General features: G+C 39.4%; 1 protein-coding gene across 1 annotated transcript; it reads left to right on the top strand.

The window, feature by feature from the left end:
- Positions 1-3,004: 3,004 nt before the first annotated feature.
- Positions 3,005-3,659, top strand: pmchl (pro-melanin-concentrating hormone, like). The gene has a single exon (XM_024299612.1). It carries the CDS (start codon positions 3,020-3,022, stop codon positions 3,551-3,553), a length of 534 nt encoding a protein of 177 aa, XP_024155380.1. The 5' UTR covers positions 3,005-3,019; the 3' UTR covers positions 3,554-3,659.
- The last annotated feature ends 18,940 nt before the right edge of the window (positions 3,660-22,599 follow it).

Genomic DNA, 22,599 nt, shown 5'->3' with positions numbered 1-22,599 from the left:
TTTTGCTGCTTTGTACTTTAAATGATTTGTGTGTGCTCAAAGACATGTCTGGCAGATGTGTACCAGCCTTTTTCTCTGAAGTGTACAACACTCTCTTTCACAATTTGAAGGAATTGTGTCAAAAAAGATTTAAACAACAGAAATGTTTTTTTTCTTGTTTTCCTCATACAGAACTTTTTACTTGTCAGAGTGCTTTCATGTTAAACAATATAACCAACTCATCTCTGAGCTCTCTAACCAGTCAATTTAAAACTGCAGTAATCTTTTACTCTCCATTGCTGTTACTAACTAGAAAACAATCTTCCAAATCACCACTGACTCCTGCACCTCCAGTTAATGCATATCCTGCCTTAAAATAATGATGTGAGTTTTACTTACTTATTTAAACGTTATATTCACAAGGAAGACGTACTTTTGATTTGTTTTTTAGGCCAAGTACATCTGAATATGTTTGTTCAAAGACCCACTCCAATAAAAAATAACGTTTTGGCTGTTTCTAACATGTTCTTGAAGAATTTTTCTGATGATGGAGGACATATATAAAGAAAATTAAGCTTAACATTGCACCTCTGAGTATTTCTTACTCAAATCGTTATGAATCCATATCAAACAAAAAATCCTGTAGATGGTATAGTCAGCAGTCCACGAGCTCCCTGCTCCGCCTTATTTAGATGCATCCACTTGTAGACAAATAGATCCATGAACATATTTAATTTCCTCATCTGAGCTGGAATCTGGATCAGAACTGTACGGCTGGACAGGTCCAGTATTTCTCAACATTTTAATTGCACTGTTAATGTTAGCTTGTAAGTTAGCTGGAGAGAGTGTAAACAAAGGGACAATGGGAAATAGGGGGAGGCTTACTCTCCACCAGTAGTACCGCTCACAACTTAGAGATTCTAATGAACTCCTGGAAGACTATGTCTTAGAAAACGAAACAGGATTTTTGATTTTGGCTAAAAACTGCATAATCATAGTTAAAAAAACCACTGGGAAAATGTTTACAATAGATCAAGAGATGGTCAGAGTGGGACTTTCTTGTTTTCCCAACTCCTCTGAAACCCAAACAGAGAAATCTGTTCAACATCCAGAGAGTAGAACACCTCAGATCTTCACCTGCACCTCCCTGAACTTCTCTGTGAGAGCCACTGCCCCCTTCCTCGCCAAGGTTCGTGTTACTCCCCATTCCAGCTCGGAGGTGAGGCCCTGCGGTTTGGCTGGCACCCAGCAGCGCAGTCAGCTGCTCAGCACATCTCCTGAACCTTGTTTTTCTTCTTTGTCTTCCTGAAGTTTGACACTGTCGGCTAACAGCTCACAGCTGCTCCTTCACACTTGATGGAAAACATGGAAAATGTTCCCCCTTTCAGCCTAGGCAGGAATGTGTTTTGGCTTTTTTTTAAGTACAAACATGGAGCAAAAGGGTTTAAAAGCTTTCTTCATAGGTGCAAAATCCGAATCAGGATTCTTTACTCGGCTGGCCGGTCTGGCCTTTTATAACAGTTGTTAATTAATAGTGCAGGAACTTTCTGCCCCCGGTTCCTCAAAAGACAGACAGCTTTGTTGTGGCTGCAAATATGACAGAAATTCACCATCAGCACAATGTTCTATATCAGGAAATTTCTTTCAATTCCAAATATTTACAATTTTGGTTGCATCTAAATTACCTCAGTCCTCCTACACTTTCACAACATTATTTATTGTTCTTCTTTTAATTACAAATCAAATGTATTGCATTGTGGTCTATACACTCACATTTTATTAGGCACGCTGTCCAACTCCTCCTTAATGTAACTTTCCAATCAGCCAATCATAAGTGAGCAACTCAATGCATTTAGTCTTGAAGATATGGTCAAGACAATTCTGCTGTAGGTCTACTTTTGAAATTAGGTGCACCAAACTATAAGATGCATTAAGCAAGTCAGAGATCAGTCAGTCAGATCGTATGGTTGAGGACACCCAAGACATGAAAAGGTGACGTGGAAGGTTCCTTCACCAAATGTCAATGTGTGACGAGTTGAGAGTAAGAATGTGTTAAACAGATAAGGATGAACTGAAAACCAGACACACAGGGGGTAATTAACCGAAAAGAAGACAGCTGTGAATCATGTTAAACCTGAATCTAGTGTGACTGACAAAACGGGACAGTTCAAAACAGAATTTCCCAGCATTTATTAACAAAAAAGTTAAAGGATTTGACTTTTTTCAGGCCTTTTCCAGACGCAAGAAAGTGTTTACAAAGCATATCAATTATCCATTGATGGTAATCTAAGCAAACCTAAGCAATAAACAAGACAAGTTAACTACAAAGACACAGAAAGTGTTCCTTAAATACATTTTGCTTAGTCATGAATGTACAGGCAGCTTTAGCATGCAGAGGAAGCCCAAGAAAAAGGAGAACAAAGAAAACAGCTAATCGTGACACTGTGTGACCAGTCTTTTAATTGTTTTTTCTTCTGATTTTCTGAGAATTCCTTCAATGAAGCATCAACTACATTCAAATGTTTTAAGTTTATCACAATCTGACTGAAGCTTGCTCTTCTAACTGGCAGTTACATACAGATCTAATGCAGGTGCAGGTATGCAGTGTTCCTTCTCTCCATCTGGCTGTTTCATCATGCAGAGCTGTAATTACCGGCTGCTGTCGGGATGAGACCAGCAGAGCTCCTGTTTGACACGTGGGCAGAGTCCCTGCCAAAAACACTTCAAGAACATTTTGCTTGCTTTTGTGAGATAAAGCCGGTTGGATCCCCTCTTGAGTGTGGTTGTGACAAAGCCCCAGGATGACAGACTTGATGATGAAGCCTGTGATCCTTCTGAGCTTCACAGGTGGGTTACCTGATCCTGTTGTTTTAAAGGGCAGTGACTTGGGATTAAAGTCTCTCTTCTGCTCTAAGACTTTGCTTTCCCTTTTTGTTTGCTGGTTAATGTTACCAGGGCTTTAATTAACTTTTTCCAATAACATCATACTTGAACGCAGCAAGAGCTCGTCCAAACCATCATCTGACCTATCCTCTACAAAATGACAAAGGGCTGCCGGCGTGGTCATCTCATCAGGTATAAAAACGGCCGCAGCACCGATGCCAAGTCAGAACAGCGAAACAAGACTTCTGATCCGACCTCACAGCTCCTGAAGATCTTCACCATGAGGCGCTCCGTCATGTCGGTCATCTTTGCCACGGCGCTCTTCTTCGATGGTTACGTACCGTCAGCTGCCTCACCCATGGCTAATACCGAAGACGGGTCCATAGAGCAGGACGCCTTCACCTCCCTGCTGACCAGCGAGGTGACAGACAACAGCCTGGGTGAGGCCGAGCCCATCACCACGACCAAAGCCAGAGTCCCCCGGGTCATCGTCATCGCTGCTGATCCAAGCCTGTGGAGGGACCTGCGAGTGCTGCACGGCGGACTGTCGGTTTACAAGCGCACAGCAGACGACAACAACCAGGTCCTGGAGCACAGAAACCTGGCACAGCAGCTGAACATTCCCATCCTGAGGAGGGACACCATGAGGTGCATGGTGGGGAGGGTGTACCGGCCTTGCTGGGAGGTCTGAGGATGGTTTGCTCTTGTTGAGAAGAACCGCATCGTCTAATGCTGAGCTTTAGCATAACCCACAAACCTCTGTGTACTGAGAATAAATGTTGGTGAACTCCGCTTGATGTCTTTTGTGTATTTGAGAGAAAATGGAGGTTTAATCCTTATGTCAAACAATTGGTTGAGTAAAGCCTTATTTTATGAAGAGAGAGGTCGACCTGTATTGGTCGGGAATCTTTGGGTAGTCCTGGCCAGTAGAGCGCCGTAGAACGGCCGTATCTAAAGTGGAGCACAGGTGTTTCTTACAGTTTCCTTAAGGCTCGAACGGCCACCTCATTGGACGTCTTAAAATGGAGGGTACCATTGTCGTGTATGCAGTAAGTTCATTGTGAAGCATTTGTAAGACAAATACACGTTGTTTAACATGTGACGTACAGGTGATACTGCTGTTCTACGATGTCCTTACTAGACACTCTAATCGTTAGTAAGGTTCTGTCACAAAACAGGCAGACGGCTGGTTCCAAGTGCAGCAGTTTATTAACACAGCTAAAAGTCCACAAATCTAAATTAGGGTCAGGCAGGCAAAAGTCAGAAACAAGCATGTGAGTATCAGAGAACAACCAGAGTGGTGAGGGTAAAGGCAAGGGTCGGGGCAGGGGGCAAACAAGCAGAGATGAAGACAAAAGAGGATCAGGTAAACAGGAGATCAGGTTATGATGAAATGCTCAATACGGAGGCTGAGTGGCCCAAATAATACTTCGCACTGAGTGTGGTCTTAGCAGTGTGGCTAATTGACTGATGAGAGTCAGGTTTGGTGACATCCACACTGTGTGCCGTGGTTGATGGGAGATTGAGTGCGGTCAGTACTCAGGAGATGGCCCCCGTCAATGACCACAGGAGGAGACAGAGCCTTGGTTCCTGACAGGTGCAAGTACTAGCTCCTACTGTCAAATGCTGCAGGCCCAATGAGTGCAGGAGATGCATAAACCCCTGTCGGACCTCTACACAAGATACACTCTGATTGTTCAATTCCTTAAATTCTAACAATCTGGCTACAGATACATACCCATGTGTTGTATAAGGGTTCACTGCAACTTGACTGTAGAAAAATGTGCAGAAACATATTCGCTCTATATGGGCTTCTGAGCGTTCTTCATATTTCCTGTAAACAGCGGACCTAAAGCTCAGGGGTTAAAGGGTCAATGTTCTATTTCTACAGTTCTATGAATAATAGTGCTTTCAATATTAATACGTGAACGCACGCGGTTAATCAAAGAAAAATTGAACGCGTTAATATTTTTTAAAACAAATTAATGACACCTTGCAAAGCATGGGCAGATAAGCAGAGTTCTACGAAAACCTCTGTCCGCAATATCAACCAAACATGAGCAAGGGAAGTACCACCCATAAAAGACAGCAAAATAAAATATTCCATGAAGACCATGAAAACCATAAAGAACAAGGAAAATATCAAATAGTGATCATAATGATAAAGGCTGGAGGAGAAATCATCCAAACAAAAATAAAAGACCTCTACAACAAAGTGTTGACAACTGAGAAAGTGCCTGAAAACTGGAAAAATGCCATCATATCTTTATTATACAAGAAGGGAGACAAGAAAGATTTACCAAACTACCGACCCATCAGTCTGCTGTCTCACTTTGGCCCTTTGAAGGAGGGTAGAAATTAACATTCTAATAGAGACATACAGAGGAGGAACAGCGCAAGTACGAACTGATCTTCTAAGCAGGAAATTCAAGATTATGAAAGGAGTTGGGCAGGGTGATACACTAACGCCAATAATGTTTACAGCAGAAATGGAAGAAATTTTCCACAGAGTAAACAAGTATCAAAATAAACAGATAAAAATTAAACAACCTGTGATTCACAGATGATATCATCTTGTTTGAAGAGAGTGAACATCAACTCCAAAATCTACTTGATAACCCAAACATAGAAGGAAAGAAGGACGGAATGGAGATGAACAAAAAGAAAACAAAGATCGTGTGAAATAACATAGCCAATAAAAAAAAGAAGAAGAAACGGAATCTCAGTTAATGGGCATCAACTTGGGGAAGTTGAGGAATACAAGTATTTAGGAAGATTACTGACATCTGGGAACGAGATGACTAAAGACAGTGAGGACCGGATGACAGAAGGATGGAGAAGTTTTGAGCAGTACAGCACATTCATGAAAGACCAAAAAATGCCTATCCACCTTATTCATGTAAAATGGATTATGGGTGCACCTTCCGGCATAGCAACCGGAAGTTACACGCCGCTATTGGTTTCCACTGAAAGTGGCGGTTTTGTTAACTTTAGTGGTGCATACAAACTTTAGAAGCATGTTTTACTTAATCCCTCAAAAGTTTAAAAAATGTCTTTGCGCAGATCAGGTACATGTTGTGCAGCTTGTGGTTGTACTAACAACCAAAATAAATAAAATTGGTGGCTTAAGGTGGTGGCGAGGATGAAGTCAGAAGGATGTGGATGAGAATTTTAAATCTTAAGAAGCCACCGAAGACTTTATATGTATGTTCGTTTCATTTTGTGAATAATGTACCCACGGAGAAAAATCCGTATCCAACATTATGGGCGGGTTACTCCAGACCACCAGAGAAGAAGAGACGCCGGGTACTGCAGAGACCTGACAGCAGTGTCACAAGAGCAGGTAAGATATTTCATGTGTAATTGCTTCATCTCCTGGTATCAGCTATTCAGAAATTACCTATGTTTAAACCGCAGCGGACTTTGTCAAAACATGAAACGGGCAAAAGCGACACCGCGCGATCCATCCCTCATTGGCTCTTGCAGCATGTAAACACAAGCACGTGAAGCGATAAGGTTACAATTGATCAGCACTGTGTGCTAACTCTGGCAGAAATACGCATAAATAAAGAATTATGATGTGAAAGTATGAAGGTATTGATATGCCTCGGAGCTTTTATGATTGTTCATAGCTGTTCATAGCTTAATAGCTTCGCCATCTGCCGCAACTGAATTGAGAAAGTAGCTAAAAATCCTACTGTACGTTATGTTTGGCCATTTTTTAAGGTCATCCTCCCATCCCTCAATTTTGGCAGGTACCGGAATTGTTACGTTGCCTCTTTTAAGACAGCTGGCGTTCCCACATTTATATGTAGTTATGGATCCAAAAGAGGAATTGCGCTGTCGGCTCGGGTCAGTTTTACAGTTGTAATGTAAATAAATGCTAGTTCCGGTGTCTACAGGAAGTATCGCCCATAATTCACGCAAAGGCTCATGGGGCTAGGAATAAGGCGGATATTCTTCAAAAAGAAGATCGTGGACACAGTCATCGTACCTACAATGACATATGGAGAAGAGACAGGGTCTATCACAAGACGTCAAAGAGAAAAGTTAGCTGTTGCCCAGAGAAGCATGGAAAGATCAATCCATAATATAACAAGGAAAGAAAAAATCCGTAATGAAATAAAATTATCAAAAACAAAAGTGAAAGACGTGATAAGCACAGCAGAAGAGGCAAAAAGTAGGTAGGCGGGGCATCTTGCCAGAAGAAGTTTGCCTCTTACCACTTGTTGTCCAGGTGATAAAGAAAAACATAGTTTTAAAGAAACCAGCGTAGTGATATAGAATATTTGGGCTATGTGACAGGAACATTTTTTTAGGTGTGAATCATAGTCATATATTGTGAAACAACATCCAGCAGCCAATCAGAATATTTACCTGGACAATGGTGTAAGTTCATTTAAAGTGCAGAAACACAATGTTTGTTTCTTATGGGTGTATGTCAGCGTCAGTATGTCAGTCTTTACAGGTTGGATTATTTTACAGTTGATGTTTTTAGCTCACAAATTACACTTCTGTGATATCTGAGTGGACACTTTATACATTTTTGACTATAAAAATGAAGAAAAAATTACTCTGTGACCTGTTTTTGTTCAATACCTGCATATTGTCATATATCCAAAAGTGTGATTAATCTGATTAACTTTTTTAATCGATTGACAGCACTAACATTTTTTCTAATATTGCTTTTGCTGGAGGGTTTTTTTGTGGGTCAGACTGAACAAACACCTGTGATATCTGGAGCTTTGTGAACCTCTTCTCTCTGTTATCCAGAAAATTGCATGCAGGTTTCCACACAGCTCTTACATCAGATCCAGTAAATGATGAGGCCTGCTCCGGTGGCTGGCATGGTGACAAAGGGAAGCTTGTGTGAGGCTGTGCACTTGCATCACCTTCCAAACGATTAGGTGTGTCCGTTACTGTAAACTTTAAACAAAGCCTTTGAGATATGACAGGCACACCTGGCTTTTAACTAGGATTCAGCGGGAAAGGACCCTGCAGTCCACCTGCATCATCTCTGCTGTGGCTGTTCTTGGCAACGCATTTATTCAAGAAAAAAAATCCAATAGAGCTTTGAGATTAATCTGAAAAAAGTTCAGGTTAGAAAAATTATAGTCTTTAAAAAATGTTAGACTGATAAAGATTTGTATGTCTCCAACAGAGCAGCATCACTCACACCATCTGTGTCTGCACGTGCTCCAAGCATTTCCAAAACCTTCAGAACAAAAGCACAGTACAGCGCTGTTTCAGTGTTCATCCTCAGTGACATTTCCAGTCTTCACAGATCCACCTCCACTAACAGCACATCCCTCCATCTGTGAAAACCTTTCAAAATTGCATCTATTATATTCCTGAAAACTGAGTATAATGCTGCGGTAAAAGGGTTTTTAAACTGACCCCCCCCACTTCTCAGCCAAAAGGGAGCCTTACCTGTTTTCATGAACACATCCGGAACATGTTCATGAAAACAGGGAAAGGAGAAGGGAAGAATTCGGAATGAGCCACTGTCTTCTGTAAAGTCTGGGGTGCAAGAGAAGAGTTTGGGGGTCTTAAGAGACTAAAGCCTTAGGATCACTGATGATAAGAAAACACACAATAATTAGCTATGTTGATGAAGTGTGTGGAGCATTTTTCTCAGACAAGAAACTCAAACTTCAAAGACTCAGTCAAAAACCAAAGCACGATGAGAGGAATTTGAAAGGCAGTTTATGTAAACTATACAAGAGGAAATGTAAGGTCTATAAAGTAGCATTGATGTAATGACGGTCGACTCTCTCATTTTGAGTAATGATACATGATGCATAAATGACATGTTGCAAACACAACACAAAGATCTGTTTGAACTCAGTACTAAAAGTGTGAGTAACTCAGACGTCATGATATTTGAAGGGAAGAAAATGGGCTAGATTTGTTTAATTGGTGGGATTTTCCTTGAATGTGTTAAATCCTATAAAAAAAGAAGACAAAGGATCAGAAATAATGATAACAAAAAACAAAAACAAAAACCACAAAAAGCTATGTAGACACAAAGAAGTTAACTTTTCTAGAAAGTCAACACAGAATTATAATAAATATTGTAGTTAACCTATTGAAAAAAAGGGCAACATATTAGGAAATCTGTTATTTTTCATGCATTAGTCACTTATACTTTATGACCCGGCTGCACGGTGGTGCAGTGGTTAGCGCTCTTGCCTCACAGCGAGAAGGCCCCGGTTCAAATCCCGGCTGGGACCTTTCTGTGTGGAGTTTGCATGTTCTCCCCGTGCATGCGTGGGTTTTCATCGGGGACTCCGGCTTCCTCCCACCGTCCAAAAACATGCTTCATAGGTTAATTGGTGACTCTAAATTGTCCCTAGGTGTGAATGTGAGAGTGAATGTGTGTGTGATTGAGGCCCTGAGACAGACTGGAGACCTGTCCAGGGTGTACCCCGCCTTCGCCCATCAGTAGCCGGGATAGGCTCCGGCACCCCGTGACCCTGAAAGGGAAGAAGTGGACAAGAAGATGGATGAATGAACTTTATGACCCGATTCAGAGTTTTCTTGACAATTAGAAGGAGTAAGAATTGAATTCTAAAGCAGAGCTCAGACGAAAAAACAAATATTGTAATCCAAAGTGTGACTCTTAAAGGGGCTATCTCATAATTCTACTTTTTGAGGTTTTAACTCCATTATACTGTTCATTCCAAAAAAGGTATTTTGATCCGTTCATGCATTTAAGAGTAACCCTCAGCAGAAGCCCCTCCCATACCCACAAAAACGAGCAGGTCCTATCATGCTGATGTCAGCATGATGTGAACCGCCCCCTCCAGGAAGAATCTGTGCTGCAAGCTCCGCCCCCAGACTACAACAAACACACACCCACTTGGAGCTCATCTTGTATGTAATCTGCAGAGAAAACAGCAGATCGTACAATGTCTGTTAAGTATAGAAAATGTTTTTTTTTTGGTTCCGAGAGGTTTAGGTGTTTGTTTAAACTCCTAAAAGAAGAGCCAGCACATCGGAAGTGGTTGGATTTTATCTTTGGGAGCGCGGCAGACATCACCAGCAACTCTTTATCTGTGACCGCCACTTCACAGATGACTGTTTGATAACTTTAGCATGTATCAAAGTGGATTAGCCAAGAGACTAAATCTCAGAGCTGGTGCCATTCCTGCAATCAAACTGGATAAAAAAACCAGACCCGTAAATAAATCATGCAGTTTACCGTAAGCATAGAACACACCAGCTAATGCTACAACTTCCACGCACGCATAGATGCTCTTATATTATTTCATTAACTGTAAAAGTGTGTGAATGCTTGATAACAACATGAACGTTTCATGAGGGATGCCACGTGAAGCGGCATTTTCCCTGTATGTAAATACAACTACTCAATGTGTCTTTCAGATCAGATTGTGGGTCAAGAGTGTAAGGCTCCACAATCTGCACATCCATCTTTAAAAATAGTTCGGAGGTTGTTTATTTACAAGTGCGAACCACAGGCTCACTGAGGAGGCTCACTGACGGTCTATGGGCAGGCACAAGGATGGATATTGAAACGGTCCACAATAAGGACTCATAATTCATTAATAATTTGTTTTTTAGTGTTCCGAAGGGAATATATAACCATATATATGGCTATAGTTTACTCTAAAAGTCTTAAAATCATGGTATGGCCTCTTTAACAAAGCAATTTCTTGCAGACACACAGCTATCTGTGCACACTTTCTACATTGTGACATAACACTGAAGGAATGCAAAATTACAGGGGCAATGTTTTGGCATCTTCATAGCTCATAACACCATTCAGTTTTATGGGTCTGTTTTATAGATAACAGTGGGGAGCGACATCTGGAAACTGTTAAAGAAATGTCTGTGAAACGTGTTCAAGCAGTCGTGCCTATGTGGACCTGAAATGAAATTTTCATTCATGTGGTTAGTTTGGGGAAAGGCATCATTTATGAATTCTCCAAGTAACTCAAAGTGTTATACTGCAGAACTAAGATGTACATCACATGGGGAAGTCTTGAAATCTTCATGAGTAAATAAATGTGGCTCAGGGAAAAACCTGACCACTATTAACGGGGTCAGTCTGAATAGGATTCTTGTCTGTTTTCTTGCTTGTTTTTTTTTGAGTAAACATAAAGAAGTGACTTTTTTGGGTTTTGTTTGCGTGCTATCAGCAGGAGCTTAAACAATAACCTCAAGCTGGTGGCTTGAGCGGAAAAACTTAAAATATTATTAAGTCCAAACACAAAAGATGGACCTTGCATCAGCAACCCTGTTCTAAAAACTTGCCTGCATTCAGCTCATTTTACAACAGTAAAAAGATGAGGCACCAAAAAAAAAAGGAAAAAGTATGCTTTGATCTGCTTTCAACAGCTTTTTTAATTGTTTTTTTAATTAACTGAAGTGAAGCTTTGAGTGGATACTTAAGACAGAAGCCTTTGACAGGAGTACCAAGAGAGGAGCTGTGGTTTGTATGAGGAAGTCTGGAGTGGCAGACAAGTACGTTGGAGTTGCTCAGGCCAGACTGACGGATGAGGTTAGATAGGAATCTCTGTGGACTGTGATGTTTGCAGATGACACTGTGATCTGTGGTGAGAGAAGGGAACAGATGAAGGAGAGCATTTGTGTGTAAATGAGGACTCAAGAGGAGGTTACACGAGGGTGCTGCTGACATCAGGCACAAAGAGCCTGAAATTCTGAAACGACCTCAATATTTTTCTTAGGAAAAGTCCCATTCAGTTTAATATCAGTGGAACTCTTCCTGAAAAATGATGGGATTGGCTCTTCCAGGCATTTAAAGCTAGAGATAAATTGAATCTGGACTTACCCCAGGCTCCCATGGCAACCATTACGACTCTGATACGACCGCCGGAGTCTTTACGTAACTTTAAAGGTACAAGACGAAGCTCCACTGCATATGATCTTGTCTGACCACTGCAATGTAGCCTCCAGATCTGTTTCATTAGGTTAACATATTTTGCTAGACGCCAGAGATAAATCACAGCACTTTTTGTGAATTTAGGTCTATTGAAGACCTAAACCTAAAATCATGTGAGTAAATGTAGAGTGTATCCGCTACATTTTCAAAATAAAATCTATTTTCCGCTGTGTGTTTTCACCGTGTTGTAAACATAATGTCATTGTGACTACCAACCCCGGTCTCCCCTACACGTCACACAACACGTGAATTATGAAAATTTTGCATCCAAAGGTGTTGCGTGAATTTCTTAGGGAGAGGAGCAGAGATGAAGCGTACGCCGGTCCGTTGGCTACACACAGTTGCACACACACACTCAGACAGTGGGCCAAAGGCCGGCCCCACCAGTTCCCGAATCACTACCAGCTCAATAGTGAGTGAATAATGAGTGCCTGCATGGAGAAATGGCATCAGCTGACTCAGAAGCAGCTCAAAAATATTCAGTTAATTGCAGAGGGAAATTGACATCTGGAACAGGTGTTTTTTTGTTTGTTTACAAAGCATGATCATTAGTGTTTTTGATGAGTATAGATCCGTAACGGACATTCTTCGCCCCTACGTGAGTTCAGAGTAGAGCCTGTGGCTGCAGCCTCTGTGAGTCATCTTCCATAGCTAGACCCCTCCCGTGATGCACCTGAGCCGTAATGGTTGCCGTGTGAGCCATATTAACCTTTTCCCTTTTCAGATGGAGCTCCTGCAGTAGATGAACCTCACCTCTGGAAGAGTCTCTCATGAATAGTGCTGGAAATCTCAGGGTAACTCGTAATACGGGAATCGTTTGTGAGTTGAAATACTGCGATAGTTTGCCATAACAATATTTTGTCCCACCTCTACTCAAGAACCCAGATATGGAACCGATGCTTTTGTAGAGCTCTTCAAAATAAATAGACCTAATCTTTATCATTATCTGTATCTTTCATGGCATACCAAAACAGTGGCAGAACAGAACAGATGACCTGACCACCTTGGACCCAGCATGTCCACCATCCCTGTTCCTGTGGGAAATCGCCTGAGGAGGGTCACCAGGACAACCTTCATGTTCCATGTCCCTGAGGATGTTCACATCTCATCCCCCTTGGTTGTACTTCCTGTTACAGAGGAGGGTCACAAGGACTGCTCCTCTTCACATCTGTTCCTGAACAAGGGTTCTGATACCCCTCACATCCGTCTGGCTGCGGGAACCCTAAATGTTTTTTGGATTTGTTCTTATTTTGCTTTTCCATGGCCCCTCCTCCTAGGTTTTTGGACAACTGGGATCTGCCCTTTTCGGGAGGGGCACTGTAAGGGTTCTGTTGCTTTGTTTGGTTTGTTTTTGGTCATGTTTTGAGTTTCCCTGTCAGTCACACCAGCTCCAGGTTAATCATGATTCACAGCTGTTTGATTTGAGCCTATTTACGTGTCTGGTCATCTGTTCTGTTATGCCGCCTTTTGTTGCTCCCATGGTTTTTGTCACGTTTTAGTTTATTGCCTTGTTTGCTCGCCTGGTCTCTTGCGTTTGGGTCCTCTACCACCAATTCCTGATACTAATTTGTCACAAAAATTCCATCTGCTGTGAATGCAGCTTTAGGGTTTAGTGGTGGAGAGTATCAAACAAGGCTTCTAAAATGAAAAACATGCTGTACATTCTAAAAGGAAACAATCCCAATTGTTAATACCCATATGTTTTATGGGTATTGATTGAAGTATAGAAGGCATTAAAAGAAAGTCTTGCTTTTTTGTTGCCCAGTTTTAATTTTTTGTGGGTAAAATACTTTTATCCCAGAGAAAATAAGAACTTTAAAGTTGCATAATGTGCAGACAACAGGTTGGTCATTGAGTTTCCACTTGAAATTTTGGGAACTCACTTTGACTGTCAAGTTCACTGTTTAATCACTTTTCCCTATAGATGCGGTAGAAAAAAAACTTTATATTTCCTTGTTAAAATGTCTAAGTTTTGGGGTTAAAGAAACAGCTAAATCTTTGTACTTTTAGTAAAAGTAATCAGAGATAATTAGAACATTGTGGGAGCAATTACATTTCTGTTTGAAAATGGTTCATCTCTGAAGGGAAATCAAGCTGTTGACTCACCAGAAGCACCCGTGGAGCTCTTTAGGAGCCTCTGGAGAGCTCAGCAGTGAATGCAGACTCCCGTGTGATGTAGAGGTCAATGTAGTTTGACTCAACAATGTGAGAAACTGATGGATTTGATGCAGGCGCAGTCACGGCTGACTGCAGATTCAACATAATGAAGGAACAAAGCGAGAGCGGGGAGTGTTGATGTAACCCAGAACATTTTCTAAAGTTTAGAAAAACAAGACTGAAGGAGAACGCTTTGTCTGCTGGGTTGTTTATGATGATCATCCTCACAAATTTTAGTCCTGTCCTTTACATTAAAGCTGCTTCTTCTCATAAATACTGATAATTATATCTTATTTATGTACACATTATATCATACCAAACTTTTGTGAGCTAATAAAACACAAATTGTGTTTTTAACGATGTTCTTATGGCACATATAAAGGACATACATAGAGAAAACAGCTTAAAATGACATTTCTGAGAAGAACTGAGTTATTTTGTGAATCAGGAACAGATGGAAATATGTTGTTGGGAAAAACTTGTAGGTATGAGGTAGAAGCTACTACGGCAAGCCACAAGCTTATTTTTATTTTTATTTTATTTTATTTTATTTTATTTATTTATTTATTTATTTTAAACCTTCCCAGTAGTGTTTTAATTATGATTATGAAGTTTTTCACCCCCAAACTCTAAAAACAGGATTTTCCTCAGAGAGGAACGTCATTCTTTGCATTCTAATAAAAGTTGTTAAAAGATTAGTATAGAGAATATCCAGTGTCGCTTTATGCCGAATACTTTTCATTTGAAATGATTGACAAACATCATTATTAGCAACAATGTCAATCAGTATCTGGTTTCCGTGAAAAGACAATTACATTTCAGAAAACAGAATCAATTTCCCAGAATCAAAATGAAATGTTAAAATAACAAAACACATTAAAAAACTTGTAAAAACAACTTAAAGCGCATATTCTTTTCCTCTGTTTATTTTGTTTAGAGACAAAGTTCTTAAAGTAAATGAATGCATTTAACTGAATAGATTGAAAAATATATTATAATTTGGATTCCACACCAATGTTGTCATGTTTTTATTTGTTAGTAATAGGAGAAATATGATAAATTTGTACCAAAGTCATTATGTCAGAAATCAATTAAATCTGCTGCAACAGGAGAATCTTATAAAACAGATTACTTGGGTGTATTTTATTTTGAAAAGAATTTGAATGTACTTCTGTTATTAAAAAAAAATACCGGTTCATATAAAAATATAACACTTTTTTAATTCAACTGTAATGATTTAAAAGCTGCATTTGATAAATGAATGGTTTTATGGCCACAGAAAGATAAATAAAATGTATTTTTCTAGATAACAAAGTGGGACTTTGTGGTTCTCGTTGGGTTAATATCAGTAACAGTAGTTGAAGTGATCTTTTTTCTTAAGAGATTCCTGTTGGACTGTGGTCCTCCTCTTTCAGCTCCCTGTTAGTTGAAACAAATGGGAATCAAACTTTGCTCTCACTAAATCAAAGGGATTATTTTTTCCTTCTTCTACAGGAACAAGTTGGCTTCTTTACTGAGCACCAGCATGTTCCTATGAATAGGTCATTCTCTTCCAGCAGTAAAGCAGTCAGGTAAACCTTAAGCTCTCTGGCAGCTCCATCTTTCAATAAATGTTTCTGAAAATTGAAGGTAATTGGTGGAAAATAGATTTTCGGTCGTGTTTCACTTAGAATCCATCATTTTGTTGCTTCTAAATCCTCTACTGTTGTTTTTGCCACCACAGCGCATAGATTTTGTCAGGACATTTTTAAAAAGATTTCCGATGACCTGGTGCGCTCTATAAACGGTAGCAGATATGAGTGACAGTTGGACCAAACCACGGTTTGTCTGCGGCGGCCGAAGTGAAGTCGATCAGAAACAGACAGGGTGTTTGCTTTGACATGATTCTGTAAAGGTGCAGCAGAAAATGACAAATCTGTGACAGAAAGTTGGAGTTTTATGATCCTCTGACAGATGTTTTCTGGAAAGGAGTTGCTCATATCAAAGTGAGCCGACTTTCTCCTCGTGTTTGGTTTGTCTTTAGCTTTCACTTGACTTCAGAAAACCCAAAAATCTGGTGTTTTCTCTCTGTCAGTTCTCCTTTTTTTCCTATATTTATTAGAGTCCCACCCCCCCAGAGGAAAAGGTTGTGTTTGTTTTCGGGGGTTGGATCAACATGGTTGTCCACTGCAGGGATGGTCGTGGGCAAAACGAAAAGCAAAACAAACTGTCAGCATTTTAGTTTTTTGTTTATTTACGGGATTTTTTTATGCAAGAACATCAATTTTAGTTTCAATTCCATGTTTTTTTTCTATGAACACTTGTACAGGCAGATCTCCTATAGAGTTGCAGATAGAGCCGGGCTGCTTTGAGCTTGCTCACATTCAGACGGACTGCTGCTGCTGATGTCTGCAGCCGCTGACACAGCTGGAGGGGGGGCTGATGTCTTATTTAAGCAGGAAAGGAGTCCTTTGTGTACTTTCTGCTCAGTTTTGCTTGCACATGCTCACACTTTACAACAACAGCGCTGGGTCTCAGTGGGGTACCTATGGAGGAAAAGTCAGCATCTGGAAGCCATTGACTGAGTGATTATCCTGTCTGGGCTGTCAAGATTACAATCTGCACGGCCAGTTACCAAATTACAGTTTTTTTCTTTTTATGTCCTTGAAATACTTATTCCTACACACTTGTGGGGAAAGTAGGTGTCTCAAGTTTAAATACTTACATTTATGCCGAAAAAAAAAAGAATTTAGTGACGATTGAGGCTTTCAAAACTTTAAAACTTACTGTTAGAGGTTGAGTAGTTTGTCTTCTTAGTCCCTTTGAAACTGTAGGGCTGGGCTGATAAAATTAATCAATCAATTTGAATTGATCTAAGCTTAATAGATCAATAATCAATCCATAAAAATAGAGATCATAAAGCGTAGTCTCCTAGCTTGATGCTAACATATAGTAGGATTTCCCATAGGATGGCTAATGTTAACGCACGGTCAACATAAACATACATTGCTGACTAAATGAACATCTTTATAAACTCACAGGTATGAATTTTCCAAACTCGTCTAAGGAAACTTTTTTTGAGTACCATTTGAGGTCTAAAGCACTGTTTTTTTCCCATTTTTTGGCTTCTTCTTCTGGAATAAGGTGCACTGCAGTAGCTTAAGCTTCACCTAGTGGCCAAACTGAAACATCCTCCAGGAGAAGCAGGACAATGTTTACAATGTTAACAATTTTGTTAGAGCTTTTTTTCAAACTCCTTTCTTCAAGAAATTTGGTCAAGCAAAGTCATCACTTTCCTAAAATCTTGCTTTACTAATTTACTTTTCCTGAACTTTAAAATAAACCATGACAAATGTAACTGGAAAAAATATCTAATTACATATTAGAAAGGCTGTTTTAGTTCTATTTTAGTAAAATTGTTTGCTTTGTCATTTACTTACTCATCAGTGAAGCTTTTCTAAAACTTGTACCATCGTCAATACTCTCAAAATCTTTTATAGTGGTAAGTAAACTGCTGACATAGAAATGTGGGACTATCAAACCATATTTAACCTTTAGTACTCTTCACCTTTGATGATGAGGTAACTGGGGAATTGTCAATTCTCTCCTCTGGGGAGCGGGAGAGATTTCAGATCCCCGGTGGATCGCCCACGCTCCCACTCTTGGCCGTGGACCACGCCCCCGACACCATCCTGCATCTCTAAGTGAGAGTGATTCCTGCTGGGTCGTCTGTCCTCCTGCTCCTGGCCGTGGACTGCACTTCTGCTTCGTCTTGACTATGGACTTAATCATCACTCGTCCCTCAGCTCCATCTGAATGAACTCTTTTAGATACGTAGTTGTAGAAGCTAATCTTTCTTTAACAGTTCTGGTATCGCCTTGTCCGTCCTGGGATAGGATCATTCTTCATGTGGGAATCCCTAAGGTTTCTTCTTTTTCCTGACTCAGGTTTTTTCAGAGTTTTTCCTTACCGAGAGGGAGGGTCTAAGGACAGGGATAACCAGTTTTATTTAGTCTTAGTTTTTAACAATTGTTCATATTTTGAAGCCCAATGAGGCAAATTCCTTTGTGATTTTGGGGTATATAAATAAAATTGGATTAAATGGAATTGAATTTTAAATTGTCAAAAATTTGGCAATGACCAACAGACAGCCCTTTTAAAGCCCCATTTATAGAGGTCAACACCAAAAAAAGTTGATTTAGTGTTTGGTCACTCTTTAAATGTGCTAGTGTACTTGAACACACTTTTCAGTTTAAAATGTTTACTCTGGACTGTTGCTGCCAGATACACAAATCTTGCTTTAGGCTTTTTCTTTCACAACTCTATTCCAAAATATGAAAGACTTGGAGTCATAGAATTCCAGCCAGGGACAAACCATGATTATTCATCATTGATCAATTTTCAAAGTTTTGTACTTTTGTTTTGAAAGGGACGCTACCCATTCGTCATTAAAAAATCAGAGTCCCTGATTGGTCAAAGCTCAACTGGTTCAACTTTCAAAGCGTGTTCAGTTTTTTGGACGTAGAGACCAAACACTCACTAAAATACAAAAGTGCAGAACGCAAAAGTCAGAAGTGATGACAAGCCCAAAGTGAACGTAGCATCACAGGGTCCCTACCCAGTGTGAAGGATTTAGGGCGTTAGAACTAGGGGTGTGCCAAAATATCGATATTGCGATATATCACGATATTTAGTCCTGCGATCGATTCTCGATGGGTTCTCACCGAGTATCGATATTATATTTTCATCACCTGCAGACAGTCACCTGTAAGGGAAGTTGTGACTGGCTAATCTAATTCCAAAGTTTGGGTATTTTTAGGAACTTCTGATGCACATCTGGACCCTGACAGACAAGGCTTCAGTGCTCGTCCGAAGACGTTTCCATGAAGTCTTCTGTCCAGATGCTGAAACACAAACACGAACAGTGAGGCAGCGAGGGGAAGACAGATGACTCCTGGCATTTGAACCGTTCTGGTTTCTCGTAACTTTCGTGGTGTCTCTGGTGATCTTCCAATGTTTTAACGTTTTTGTTCAGTAAACTGCAAACTGGGTTTCCCAGAAATGAGGCGAGGGGAGATCAGCAGGGGGCCATAAATACCACGGTGAATCACAGTTTTTCCATGTTTTAAACTTTTGATTGGCGGCAGACTATTGCTTGTATTTTGATAATATTGTTGAAATCACCCCTCCCCTTTTCACAGCCTCAAATAAGAATTACTTACGAGTCTGAAATTTTGAAAACGGTTAAAGAAGTCAGAGTTTTAGAGTTAGATACAACAGAAGTGTAATGGTAATTGTATATAACAATTTATGGGATTTACATGTGAAAAGAGGAAAAATTGAAAGTTACTGGCATATTGTATTGTTTTCTTTAAATTTATATATTGTGAATTATTTAAGTTACTGAAAAAAGATGGCTTAAGCATGCATTTGCTTCTGCTTATCCCCTTTTCAAACATATTTATTGAATTTGGTTTGTGACTTTTCTTTTATAAAAAGGGATTGCATTGATTTTTTGTTTTTTAAATCTTGTTATAATGTTTTACATGTTTGAAATTAATCAAATCAGATTAAAAAAAGTATGATGCCTTAGTTAAGTCTGTGGTCTATACAGCCCAAAAACCCTTGGTGGATTAACAAATATGGACAGAGGCTGCATTAAAGCTAACTTTTCTTGAAGTGGATGCATGAGCACTGACACTTTAAAACTGGATGATTCCAGCCCCCAGTTTAAGAATCTGGACTGTTCTCCAACAATGTAAGATCATTAGTGTCACAACTTGTTGCTGTTCACAGTCTGACCGATGAGGAAAATTTAACACCATTGCGGAGTTGTTGTACATATGAAAAAAGGGATTAATTTTAAATAAATCAACAATTTGACTAAACACATCCATAGCACAGGAGTTAAACTTAGCAACACTCAGATTAACCAGAAACACGAAGGACCCCAATAAATGTAAAGATCCATTCTGAAGAAAATTGTGTTTTTAGCATGTTCTATCTTGTATATATACAATATAAAATTGCACTTCTGAGTATTTTCTTCGTTTAAATCACTGTGAATCAGAAGCAGACGAAAATTTCAGTTTGAAAAACAGGTTAATTGCTTTGCAGAAAATATGCCACAAGCTCACAGCTACAAGCACTCAGCAACAGGGAAGGGAAAGGGGTCCGGGGTTGCTCCACGTCAACGGTCCTGCCCACAACTCAGAGGAAAACGTCATAATCATAGTAAATGAACTCTGGGAAAGCTCTTAAAAAAGATCAAAAGTTGATTAGAGAGGGACTTTAAATTGTTTGTCATAAATTGAATTACATTTTCTAAATTCCCTTTAATTCTTTGAATCTAGAAGGCATCAGTTTACAGCTGAAGTCCTCTCAAAGTTCTATACTCTAAAAAAAAGTATCCAGCCAAACAATACTACAGTTACTTACCATTGTCATGCTTCAGATTAGTCTCCATCATTCAAAAAAAACATGACCAATTTATCATAATATTAATATTTAAAAATTTGAACAAAATTTTAGTGTCTTCCCACATACTGAACATTTAGCTGTAAAGAGTGGCTCCTCTTAAATGAATATAAAGGAACCTTAATCCATAAAACACAACTCAATACGAGTGAGCGTGATCTAATAACAGCAGGCGAGCACACAAGGTTCAATAAAATGGCTTGACACTGTAAAAACAGTTTAGAAGAGTTTCATCTGAAAACGTTTTCCTAAAACTGAATGGTTTTGTATGACCTCCTCCAGAAATTTTTTAATGTGTGAGAAAAGTTTTATTTGTTTTTCTAATCCAGTGGTCTGCAAACTGTGATTCTGCAGTCACATGTGGCCCTTTTACCCCTCCCTCGTGGCTCTGTGGTTAAAAAAATAAAAACTTTGAATTTTAGAAAGTAACGTATAAAGTAAGGGAACCACAAGTTCAACTTATGCAGTTTGACAGATTTTTGAGCAACGTACAAAAAAAAACAATTGTAGAGCCAGAAATTAGGCACACTGTATTATAAAGCAGATTTTCTATTTTTGAACAAATTAAAAGTTTTTATGTGCACCATATAGTTTCGAAAAGTACAGGAAGGGTCACTTAATAAGCTCTGATTTAATTTTGGTTAGTTAGATTTGCAAATTTCTCACTGAAATGCACCATAAAAAAAATTTTAAAACAGGGGGGGGGCACTCAAGTCAATTTCTCATTCACGACGTCCCATCTGGAGCCACAAAGTCTTCCTTTACCCTTAAAAAAACAAAAAAACACAAATTTTAAACTGTGTTACTGTAACTATTGTGGCAGTTATAGATTGACTTTTTTGGCAAAGAAAAAAAAATAGAAAATGGCTTTTTTTCCCCAAAATATGAAATAACTTTTGATGGAGGTTCACTTCCTTTCAAAATAAAAGACACTCTGTATCACATGGGATCATCACAATGCAGAAAATAATGATAGCAGGTAATTACAAAAAATAGTATGCAGTTTATTTTGCTGTTTGTCATGCATCTCTGCCAGAAATTTGTAAACCAAACTAACCAAAATTAAATTAGAGGTAATTAAGTAAAACTTTTTGTTTTCTTTATCCATAAATATTGCTTGAAAATACCAAATCCACTTTATAATCCGGTGTGCCTTAATTATGAATTCTCTAATTGATTTTCTGTGGTAAACGGCACTCGAAAATCTGTCAAAACGTTTTAGTTAGGTGAACTATGAGAACTTCTTGGTAGATTGCTGGAGCATTATGGGTACTGTAGTCAGGAGCCTCACAGTGTGATATGTACTGTCCTTCAACTTTTTGTGGTTGTTTTGAGTTCTATAATTACATAATCCTGTGTCCGAGCATTCTGCCCTGTTGCTGGAGTGGTTTGTGAGAGTGGAGCTCCTCCTGCAGACCTTTGGTCCTCCTCTGACTCTGTTATTTACTTCCAGCTGCCCGTGCCAGGCTCCATCCTCATCTTCCTCCCCTCCTCCTCCTCCTCCTCTGACATGTCTAATGGAGGTCTGGAGCTAGTGAGGGTCCTTGTGAATTATTTAGGAGCTCTGGTGCACTTTACAACCTGGCCTGCAAGTCTGCCCCGGACATTTGCCCTAAGTGCATTAGTGTAATATTCCAGGAGGAAACGATCCTTTATTGAATAAAATGATCAATAAATTTGCCTTGGTGCTGTGGAGGCTCCTGTTTCTGTAGAAAATCAGGCCAAACAAGGAAAAAAACCTCAAAAGCAGCCACGCTTGAGGATTATTGAAAAAACAGGATTAATTACATTTTAGGCTTAGATTAGAGAGAAATCTTTATTTTTTCATTACTTTAGTTAACAGAGGTTTATGAAAGTTGATGCCAGACTTTACGCTTAAGAAAACAAAATAAGCAAAATACGGATTTAAAAAAGCTAAACTAAGCTGCACACCATTGACAACATTTGTACACATTCCCTAAATACTCAATATTCTTCATAAAGGTGTTTGTGAAAAAACATATTTTCTATTTACCAGTTCCTGATAAAAGCACTGCCACTGCATGCATATTTTCATAAAATTACTAATGCAAATTAAAATGATCAAAATATCCTAAATCGCATAGAATGTGAGTTCTATTTTGTCACTATTTGTGTTTTATGGAGTTCTGGGTGGCCTCTATGGGGTCAGATCGGGATCAACTTCAAGTGAAAGAAAA

Source organism: Oryzias melastigma, linkage group LG12 (genome assembly GCF_002922805.2).
Source record: "Oryzias melastigma strain HK-1 linkage group LG12, ASM292280v2, whole genome shotgun sequence".
In the NCBI taxonomy this organism is placed as follows: domain Eukaryota; kingdom Metazoa; phylum Chordata; class Actinopteri; order Beloniformes; family Adrianichthyidae; genus Oryzias; species Oryzias melastigma.
Note: the sequence above shows the minus strand (reverse complement) of the source record. Positions and strands in the feature narration are given on the sequence as shown.

Excerpts from the sequence above, each read along its gene's own strand:
- pmchl (XM_024299612.1), top strand. The coding sequence starts at position 3,020 with ATGACAAAGGGCTGCCGGCGTGGTCATCTCATCAGGTATAAAAACGGC.